Genomic DNA, 10,824 nt, shown 5'->3' with positions numbered 1-10,824 from the left:
CAAAAACCCATACCCTGTCTCCAGAGGTGGTTCTCAAAATTGTAGGTTCGGGAACTCGATTTTAAGCGGTTTGGTGAATGATGGTAACTGAGCACTGGGAGATTAATGCAGTACCGAACTAAGAAAAATTATAAAACAATTGCTCTTACACCTTACTATGCAAGAATAACCCCTGGGTGCTGGCTAGGCATATACGTGTCTGTTATCAAGGATACTTTTCTGGATCGAGCTATTTAAAAAAAAAAACATTTGAGTACAAATTGTGTGGCTATTGATGAATACAAGTAAAACTATTTGGCCTTACAATCTCGGTCCCTTAATAACGAGGGAGAACGAATTTCGCGGCTTCTGTAAGACGTCAGCATATGCTTGGTAATGGTCTTCCGATCTTGCCCTGTCGTGGCTAATCTAGTCTTCAAGCAGAAGGCAAGTTTTAAGCTCCAGCTTGCGCCGCTAGCAGTCAGCACCTACCTCTCTTGCTTTCACGTCCAATCTGGGCTCTACCCCAAACCTTTCCCTACCAGGCTGGCGTCCCAGGGTCCTTATTCCTGTCAGGTCTGTCAACAGATCTCATCCCACCAATTTCGGCTAAATAAACTACTGGGCTCTTCCGGTCCATCGCCCGGAACCGAAAGGAAGCGAGGAATCGAGGCTGGGCGGAACCTCCCCGGGTGGGGCCCGCGCCCCGCAGCGCCCCGCTGCGCCGCGGGCGGGCAAGCTGGGAAATCTCATGGTCTCCTCAGTCCCAGCGAACCGTCACCTTGGCTCTCCTCGTGGCCACTGGGGCAACCTGCGGTCCCCTGAGAGCAGAGGTCTCCTGGCGCCGGCAGAAAGGTCCCTACAAACTTAAGACCGTAGGTGTGGGGACGAGGCCGTCAGCTGAGCGAACCTGCGTGCTCCAGGTGAAGGGGCGGGGCGGGGTGGCACAGAGCCAATCACAACGCCTGACGACAGGCCTCAGCCAATCAGGATCAGGGAGGCTCCGCCGTAGGCGGGGCGGGACCCGGCGGGTGAGAGCCGCCCCTTGCAGCTAGGGTGGCCAACGCCTTAGCCTAGGGCTACTTGGCGAGGTGCCGCTTCCCTGAGCTGAGCGACCCGAGGGCTTTCGGCCGGCGGTGCTCTGTTTTCCCCAATTCGTTTCTCTGCAGCTGTTGTCCTTGACAGGTGCTTGTGTCTTTGCCTGCCGCGGACGCATTCTGACTCGGGCCCTTCCTCTCTCTCTCTCTGGAGACTGCCTATGGCTGGGGACCGAGTGAGGTCGTTGCCTTGACGACGGCAGCATGCGGCCCGCAGTCCTCGGAAGTGTGAGCTTGCGGAGGGCAGAAGCCAATCTGCCTCCCTGCCTGCTTCACCTAGGACCAGTAATTGCGTCCGCAGAGGAAATCCCAATACTGGGATTGCTAGTGTGCTAGCTAGTCAGCATCTTTTTAGATCTGCTAGCGAGATGCATATCACCTTAAATTTGTTTCCAAGTTGAAAACCTTTGGCTCTTTCCATGTGAAGGGTTTGGAAGAAATAGTAAGTATAATACTTTTTAAAAACCCAGTTATTTCGTTCTTTTATGTATAAGAAATTTCAGTTTGATTTTAACCAAAGAACATTGGTAGTATTTGAACAGTATGCTTGTATGGCACATATCCTAGACTTCTTTTTTGTATGCCACGTGCTACCCGTAGATTTAAGAGTGAGAAGGCAAGAAACTGATGGGTTATAAGTTACTGAGGAAACAAGGCGTATTTTAGGCCATGATATTCTTAAGGTATTTTAGACAGTCCCACTTAAACAAGTAGGTGTGCTCTATGTAGTGTGTCCACATGGTTGGGAAAATAAATTTGGATTAGTTCACTTGTATAATACTAGGTTATAATATGTTTCAGAACTTTGTAGACATAATTAAGGTCATTTTTATTTGGTTCATTTTGCATCTTTAAATATCTAGGATGCCAATTACAGTATGTTTAAAAACGATCTAGGCTATAGATTCCAGCTATTTGTATTATTTTCATGAGCCTAAAGCTTACTCCTTTACAATGTATAGTTAAGGGAAGGTTAAAACTAAGCCAGTTAGCATCACACTGAAGATTTTTCCAAATGTAAACTTTTTTATTAAAAAAGTAATTAAAGGTAAAAAGAAGTTAAAATGTGAACTATATGGGAAATCAGTGCCTATGACACTGTAAATAGTTTTTAGTAGAATCTAAAACCCAACGTGGTAATAAGATAGTGAAGAGCTTTGAATTTGATGTTAATTAGGATTCTTTTCATTCTCTCCATCTTCTCTCTTCTGTGTTCATCTCCATTTACACTGTGCAAATAATGGCTGCTGGATGGTATATTTCAGTGGTAGAAAGAACACCTGCTTAGCCTATTGGAGGCCCTGGGTTAACACACACACACACATACACACACACACTTAGGTGTCAAGTGTTGAAAATGTAATATATACTTTGGATTATCATAATTTTTTAGAATAAAAAGTCAATGTTTTTTTTTGTTTGTTTGTTTGGTTGGTTTTCCCCCTTTGCTATGAATATACTAGAAGCCACTAAAACATCACCACTTTTTATAGTCTGGGTAAGTTAGCTCTATATCAATATCATATGCAATTAATATTAAGTGGAAAGAAGTATTTTCCTTCCAAGAGTTTGTGATAAGGTTTTTGTTTTTGTTTTGTTTTGGGTTTTTTGTTTGTTTGTTTTGTTTTGGTATGATCAGGCTCTTAAAAATTCAACTGTGAGTCATCATTTGAATATAATCATCTAATATTTATATTTTAAAATACAAATATACCTAAAGTTTAAGTCTTCCCCAGCCCGTGTTGAAACCAAATCAGTATCTAGAGCAATATTTTTTTATTCACGGCTGCTGGAATTTAAATTCAAAAGTCAGATTTAAAAAAATAAATAAAATTTATGCTGAGCATGATGGACAAGTGTGTGTGTATGTGTGTGTGTATGTGTGTCTAGGATTCAAACCCAGGGGCTTCATACCCGTGCTAAGCATACACTCTACCACTAGTCACATTCCCAGCCCCCAAATAATGATTTTTTCTTTATTAAAATATATAATATAAAAAGCTGGTTGCTGGAATTTGTCAATTATTGATAAAATAAGATTCCATTTATGATAGACTTTATTCAGAAAACACTTTATATCCAGATGTGAAAGAATCCTGTATATCTATAAAATTTAAGTGACTCAAGTTTAAAATAATAATTAGTATGATGAGAAAATTTATCAAAAGTTCAGTATTAATTCAGTGGTTATGCTGTAATAATTTTTACAATTAAGTTGAAAGTGCATAAAGACTTCCAACTTGGATATTTTGAATCTTGTATAAACTTTTTCTAAGGCTTATTTATTTATTTAGTTAGTTTTGTTTTGTGTTCATGACAGGTTCTCTCTACATAGCTGCAGCTGTCCCTCAACTCACTATGTAGAGCAGGCTGGCCTCAAGCTCACAGAAATATGCCTGCCTCTGCCTCCTGGATGCTAGGATGTGCCACCATGCCTGGCAGATTTGCTTAATTTTTACTTCATTTGTATGAGTGTATCCTGTACATATATCTGTGTGTACCATATACATGCAAGTGCCTGATGCATGTGCCCAGAAGTGGATGTTGGGTCCCCTGACAGATGACTGTGGTCCACTATAGGGGTGTTGGGAAGCAAACCCAGGTCCACTGGAAGAGCAGTACATGCTTTTCTGTTTGGTTGGTTTGTTTTTTTGAGATAGGTTTTCTCTGTGTAGCTCTGGCTGTCTTGGAACTAGCTCCATAGACCAGACTGGCCTGGAACTCACAGAGATCTTCCTGCCTCTGCCTCTGCCTCTGTCTCCTCTGCCTCCTCTGTCTCTGCCTCCCTAGTGCTGGGATTAAAGGTGTGCACTACCACCGCCTAGCGCATTGTCTATTTTTAAATTGTATACACATTTTGAAAGCATGTGGGAATGGTAAGACATTGTGTCATCATTGATCACTGTGAATGCAGTGATCGCTGTGACAAGGGAAACAGTCTCAAAGATTGGAGGGAACGGATGTCCTCAGCACTCTTAATGCCATGCTTTGGTTTCCACAGCAAGAAAAATTCCTACTGGTTTTAAAGCAAAATGGAGAAGTATGAGAACCTAGGATTGGTTGGAGAGGGGAGTTACGGAATGGTGATGAAGTGTAGGAACAAAGACAGTGGAAGAATTGTGGCCATTAAGAAGTTCTTAGAAAGTGACGATGATAAAATGGTTAAGAAGATTGCAATGCGAGAGATCAAATTACTAAAGGTAAGAGCGTGCATTGAGCAGAAAAGGAAGTTGCTTCTTGTTCAAGACTGTTACATTTGAAGGAAAACATCACTGTGGTGTGTGTGCGCACGTGTGTGACTGTGTGTAAGTGTATGTTTGTGAGTCTGTGACAGTATATGTGTGTGAATGTGTGTAGTGTATGTGTGCCCACACATGTGCACTCTTGTGCAGATAGGGGTGCACATGTGTATGTATATATGGAGGCCAGAGGACAAACTTAGTGTTACTACTCAGGTGCTGGCCACCCAGGAACTTGCCAAGTGGAGTAGACTGGCTTGCCAGTGAGCCCAATCTTGATGCCCTCCCCTCCGCAGCACATGATCTTAGACCTGGCTTTTTCTGTAGGTTCTGGGGCTTTGAACTCAGATCTCGTGCTTTGCTGCTAAGCTGTTTCCCTAGCCCTGTGTTTTTACATTTGTTTCATTATAAGAAAATCCAGGGGCTGGAGAGATGGCCTAGCAGTTAAGAGCACCAGCTGCTCTTCCAGAGGTTCTGAGTTCAATTCCCAGCAACCACATGGTGGCTCACAACCATCTGTAATGGGATCTGGTGCCTTCTTTCTGGTGTATCTGAAGACAGCTACAGTGTACTCATATAAATAAAATAAATCTTAAAAAAAAGGACTATATCCACAGAAAACAAAATTATTTGAGTTCATTACAGGATGTTCAGAATTTGATTCCATTGTTCTGCTGTCTCTCAATGTTCCCATGAGACGTTAGCTGTCTGTCTTAATGCACTTTTAAAAATGAATATTTATAGCCAGGTATAGTAGCTTATGCTTTTAATCCCAGCATTCCAGAGGCAGAGGCAGATGGAGTTCTCTTAGTTTGAGGCCAGCCTGGTCTATGACCAGGTAATATCCTGGTCCCAGGATAGCCAGACCTATGTAATAGAAAGACTGTCTCAAAAATAAAAATTAATAAAATGTGCACTTGGTGTTCCACAGCCATGATGCCCATATTTCAATAGGGTTTGTCCCTATATGAAACCGATAAATTTCCCATGTTCAAAATTGTCCCACTTTTTTACTTAAATACAATTTGATTAAACACAGGTGCTGGATCACATGCTCTTGTGATGTCCTCCTTTTTACAGGTGGCAATGTTGTTTTATTTATATTTGGGGAGTGTCAACCTGCCGTTTGTCTTAACTCCTTTCATATATATATAGCGTTGTTGAACAGACTTTGGGATAATCATCCCCTTCTGTGTGTCCTTCCTCCCTTCTTTTCTTCTTCCTCTTTCATGCTAAATGAACCCAGGGCCTCGATCACACTAGGCAAGTTCTGTTTCTGAGCTGCACCCTCAGCCCCTTGAATACGTTTAATTTTATGGTAATGTGGTACTTTTGGAGCATCTGTTAGTAAAAGGTACAGTTAGGGAAGAAGACAGAATTTCACTGGGAGTAACAGAAATCCACTATGGTTTGTGATCATTTCTTTATATCCTGGGGCTGACTATAGGGTTGAATTCTGTTAGTCTCCATTTCTCTGAATTTGTATTTTTTGAGGTCTTTTTTCTAATAAAGTTGTTTATTTTGTCTGATAGATTCTTTTAGCAAGTGCCTCTGTGTGGCTGTTCCTCAGCCTGCCTTTCCTTGTTAGTTCTGAGAGCTGTTCTGTTCTTGTGATTTTTTTTTAAAGAAGTGACTTTATTATGTTCTCTGAGAGGAGAAGGAACAGTATGCTCTTTTGACTGTTATTTTAGAACTTGAACATACTTTTATAATGAATATTGTTTATGCATTTAATTTATATGTTTTTCTTTTACTGATATCTTTCAAGTGATAGCTAATTACTCATAACTTGATCTAAAATTATTTTACATATATTTTTAATAACAGCAACTGCGGCATGAAAATTTGGTGAATTTGTTGGAAGTATGTAAGAAAAAAAAGCGTTGGTACCTAGTCTTTGAATTTGTTGACCACACGATTCTTGATGACTTGAAACTCTTTCCAAATGGACTAGACTATCAAGTAGTTCAAAAATATTTGTTTCAGATTATTAATGGAATTGGATTTTGCCACAGTCACAATGTAAGTATTAGGTATGATGCTTATTTTGCCAATCCTTTGCTGTGTAATAAGCTAAGCTGTGACCTAGTTTAATGAGATAGTTATTTTAAGTTTGAACCAGTAACATAAGGAATTAAATTTGGTATTGCTAATTTTCACATGTCATATATATGTATTCCAAAAATCAGTTAGGCTCTACTGGAAAGTTGAAGGGTACACAGTGGACTCCCTATTCTCCTTAGCTGTATTATACATTTAAGAGTTTCTTGGGTTTTTTTTGTTTTGTTTTGTTTTTGGTTTTTTGAGACAGGGTTTCTCTGTGTAGCCCTGGCTGTCCTGGAACTCACTCTGTAGACCAGGCTGGCCTCGAACTCAGAAATCTGCCTGCCTCTGCCTCCCAAATGCTGCGATTAAAGGCGTGCACCCGGCAAGTTTCTTGTTTTTGCTTAATAAGTATGTATACTGGACACTACGTTTTATAATCTATATTTACCTGCTAATTTATTAATTTCTAATACTTACATATTTTGAAGTAAGTTGTAGACATCAGTGTACTTTTTGGACCCCAGTTGATTGACTGTGTGTGTACAGGTCACAGCGCACATGTCGAAATGTAATGTGCCGGAGTCAGTTCTCTTCTGCCATGTAAGTCCTGGGGATTGGACTTAGGTTTTTATGCTTTGAGGCAAGTGCCCTTACCCACTGAGCCAGCTCTCTAGCTCCTTTGCCCCTGAATACTACAACACTAAATACCTCACTTATAAACTAGACTTAAATATTTGTTCACCGATTATTTTTTATTCCCAGCACTAATATCAGGTGGCCCAAAACTACCTGTATACACAGGTGACTATATCTGTGTGTACATATATAAATTATTCCATAGAGACATTTAGTTTAGTTCAAGCCTAAGGGAACATTGGCTCTCTTTGTGAGGCCCCTGAAACAATGATCCAGTCTCAGAAAATTGATGTTAGAGAAATCCAATTTGACATTATTTTTATCATGAAAACTAACATTAATCAAACTCAGGAAATTGAATGCTAGCTTAATAAATCATTCTAATGTATTCTGCATATGTATGCTTCTCTTTCCCTTTATTTTTTTATACCTTATGAATGATTAGCTCACATTTAACTATACACTGCCTTCAAGGTGTGAGGTTTTAATATTGACTGCTTTTGTGTTCAGAGCATTTCTGTATCTATGCAGTATGTTTGATTTTGTTTTTTCTCTAGTTAAACTTGTTTTAATGGATCTCAAAATTCCAGGACAGATTTTTGGTCAAGTTGTTTTCATTAAAACGTGCTGATTTGCATGGTCAAGTGTTTGCTAATGTAGTAGTGTATTAAGACCAATCACAAAGCTTATCTCTTCCATGAGTTTTCAACAGTTTATTTCTTAGTCTTGACAGTAGTGGTTGCCTGAAAGTTGATCTGTTGGCTAGTTTAACAGCTGCTTGAGACATGCATGTTCTCTTTGGTCCCACTAGGTCCCAGCGCTCTGAGCCTGGAACAACTTTCTGTGTGTTGTATTCTGTTACTGCTTGTGGCAAGTACACCAATAAATTATTTCTTATTTAACATCTTATGTTCTATGGATTTTTTGGTCTTAGATCATACACAGAGATATAAAGCCTGAGAATATATTAGTCTCCCAGTCTGGCGTTGTAAAATTATGTGACTTTGGATTTGCACGGACCCTGGCGGCTCCAGGGGAGGTTTACACTGACTACGTGGCCACCCGGTGGTACAGAGCTCCAGAACTGCTGGTCGGTGATGTCAAGTATGGCAAGTAAGCGGCAGGAGTGACGCCGGCTCTTTGAAAGTGGGATGTGTTTGTAATAAATGACCTGCTTCACAGTGAGAGGAAGGCCAGGGCTCAGTGTTACTAAATGAGTCATAATGATCCCCAGTGCTTTCTCCTTGAAAACTCTTTAAAAAGTTTACACTTTCTGTAAGGATTTTTCATAATCTTTCTCCTTTAATATCACAAGGTTGAAGTTTCTGGAAATCTCACTTATTAAAATAGAAGGCTAGAAGTGACAAGACTCACTAGCATGCCTTTCAAAACCACAAATAACAACCGAGTGAGGTGCCATAGAGGACGCAGTCATCATGTAACTTTGTTCGCAGGGCTGTGGATATCTGGGCCATTGGTTGTCTGGTCATTGAAATGCTTATGGGGCAGCCACTGTTTCCAGGAGAATCTGATATTGATCAGCTACATCATATTATGACATGTTTAGGTAAGATTATACATCTGTGCTTTAAAGTTTTCAGTTTTTTTCTTTGTGTGTTTCTATTTTTTTTAATTTGTTCATAAATTAAAGATAATACTTATTTTAGGTGAAGGTATGGAGCAAATTGCAAACACATACACATATGCACACACTACACACATACACATGTATACATGCACACATGCTATACACACACACACACACACACTGACCCTCTAGCAAGGCTGATCAGTGTAAGAGAGAAGGAGGTGGTTGCTGAAGATAAGTAGAATCACAAATCAATCAGCAGGAAAATGTAAAAACTATATTAACAAAGATTATATTAGCATGCAATCAACTACCTCGAGGTTGCTCAAAGTCACTTCTGATTTTAAAATGTTACAAAAATTATAACAATACAGTGCAGGAAAACTCAGAATAACTCAAAAAATCCTAGTAGCCCCGAGCCTGGTTCTGAACATTCTCATTCCCAGCCCTCAGCAGCCAAGATGTCCTCATCACTTTACCCCGGAGTCAGTGAGCATTTGGTGAGACCCAGCTGTCCTCTTCATCCTTAGCTTCATCTCCAGGATAAGATGAAAGAAACAGAGACTTAGGAGATAGCTTACTGGGCTGGTGAGATGGCTCAGTGGGTAAGAGCACCCGACTGCTCTTCGGAAGGGAAGGTCCAAAGTTCAAATCCCAGCAACTACATGGTGGCTCACAACCATCCATAATGAGATCTGACTCCGTCTTCTGGAGTGTCTGAAGACAGCAACAGTGTACTTACATATAATACAAGTAAATAAACCCTAAAAAAAAAAAAAAGGAGATAGCTTACTGTTGCCTTGCATTTAAATTTTAGGGTTTGTTTTTTCTGTTTTCTGAGACAGGGTCTGACTGTGAAGCACAGGGTGTCCTCAAAGTCTCCATCCTTCTGCCTAAGCCTTTATTGCATCAGCCTCCCAAAGTTTGCCACCACAGATGTCATCATCATGCCTGTGACTACAGATGTGTTCACCATGCCTGTGACCACGATGCACATCACCATGCCTTGCTTCCTAGACTTTGCTTTTTGTCCTTAGTGAAATTTTTGGATGAAATTCTAAAGCTAGACTCTGAGGCTTACATTTGTTAGAATATATAATTCATATTCTAAGGTAGATTTTAAAATGGAAAAATAGGAAGACAGTTGGAATAATGTAAAATTTTGGGATTAAGAATTTATGAAGTATTATATGATTTCTTACAGTAGAATTTTTATATGACTGTTGTATCATAGGGAAGAGGGAGAAAGAACAGAGGGGTTTCATCTGTACTGAATGCATACATTAATCTTTTCACTATTTCATATATTACATTTATATAGTATTTATAGTTCTAGTCTAATAAAGGGTTTATAAAACAACTTTTTTTTTATCTATACAGCTCATGATATAGTAGGTATTAACATTGAGATAAAGGTTTAAATGCTCAAGTCTAAACTTAGATATAGGGACACAATCTGTTTAACAAAAATTAAATTCTTAGAGGGAAGAAGTGATTTGCCTACAATAGCCCATGACCATGTACCTATAAATTCTTTATTTTGGGGCAGGATGGTACATTTCACTGTTGGAGGCTGTACTACTTCATCTAGAGTGGCACAAGATATTTTTTACCTGCCATGTCTTCACCATTAATTCTGCTTATAGCTACATTTAAGTTTTTAGATGAATATGTTTCAAAAGTCAGTGTTCATTTCATTGTTCTTGTGTCAAGATACTATGAAGACTTCCAAGTGCCCCTGTGCTAGCAGGTTTGTCTTCCTTAGGTTGACCTTGCTGAGAGACTTACGCTCCGCAGCCTGGCTCCACTGTTTCTGTCATCTGTACTAACGAATGTGCATGCCTGTTTTCCTCCTAGGTAATTTAATTCCAAGACACCAGGAGCTATTTTATAAAAATCCTGTGTTTGCTGGAGTAAGGTTGCCTGAGGTCAAAGATGCAGAAGCAGAACCTCTGGAGAGCCGTTATCCTAAGCTCCCTGAAGTTGTGATCAGTTTAGCAAAGGTAATTGTACCTTTTCCTTCTGTGTGGTAGGGAATTTCCATAGTAGAGAGAGTGGTTCATGTATGTCTCCACTCTCTTTCTCTCTCTCTCTCTGTCTCTATCTCTCCCTTCCTCCCGGCTTTCCTATTTGATCTTTTTTTATTTTTTTAGAAAATATTTATTTATTATATGTAACTACACTGTTGCTGTCTTCAGACACACCAGAAGAGGGTGTCAGATCTCATTACAGATGGTTG

General features: G+C 39.9%; 1 protein-coding gene across 4 annotated transcripts in view; it reads left to right on the top strand.

Moving 5' to 3' along the window:
- Positions 1-662: 662 nt before the first annotated feature.
- Positions 663-10,824, top strand: part of Cdkl2 (cyclin dependent kinase like 2) — a 34,045-nt gene continuing 23,883 nt past the window's right edge. For 2 of the 4 annotated variants that reach the window (XM_021163245.2, XM_021163243.2), the window contains exons 1-6: positions 663-902; positions 4,078-4,276; positions 6,143-6,337; positions 7,932-8,110; positions 8,452-8,564; positions 10,443-10,588. In XM_021163245.2, coding sequence (XP_021018904.1) covers positions 4,109-4,276; positions 6,143-6,337; positions 7,932-8,110; positions 8,452-8,564; positions 10,443-10,588 — 801 coding nt within the window. In that variant the 5' untranslated portion in view covers positions 663-902; positions 4,078-4,108. Of the gene's footprint in view, positions 903-1,006; positions 1,519-4,077; positions 4,277-6,142; positions 6,338-7,931; positions 8,111-8,451; positions 8,565-10,442; positions 10,589-10,824 lie in introns of those variants that run through there. The other 2 variants (XM_021163247.2, XM_021163244.2) reach the window with 1 other exon arrangement.

Source organism: Mus caroli, chromosome 5 (genome assembly GCF_900094665.2).
Source record: "Mus caroli chromosome 5, CAROLI_EIJ_v1.1, whole genome shotgun sequence".
NCBI classification, from domain to species: Eukaryota; Metazoa; Chordata; class Mammalia; order Rodentia; family Muridae; genus Mus; species Mus caroli.
The sequence above is the reverse complement of the archived record's forward strand: the minus strand, read 5'-3'. Positions and strand labels throughout refer to the sequence as shown.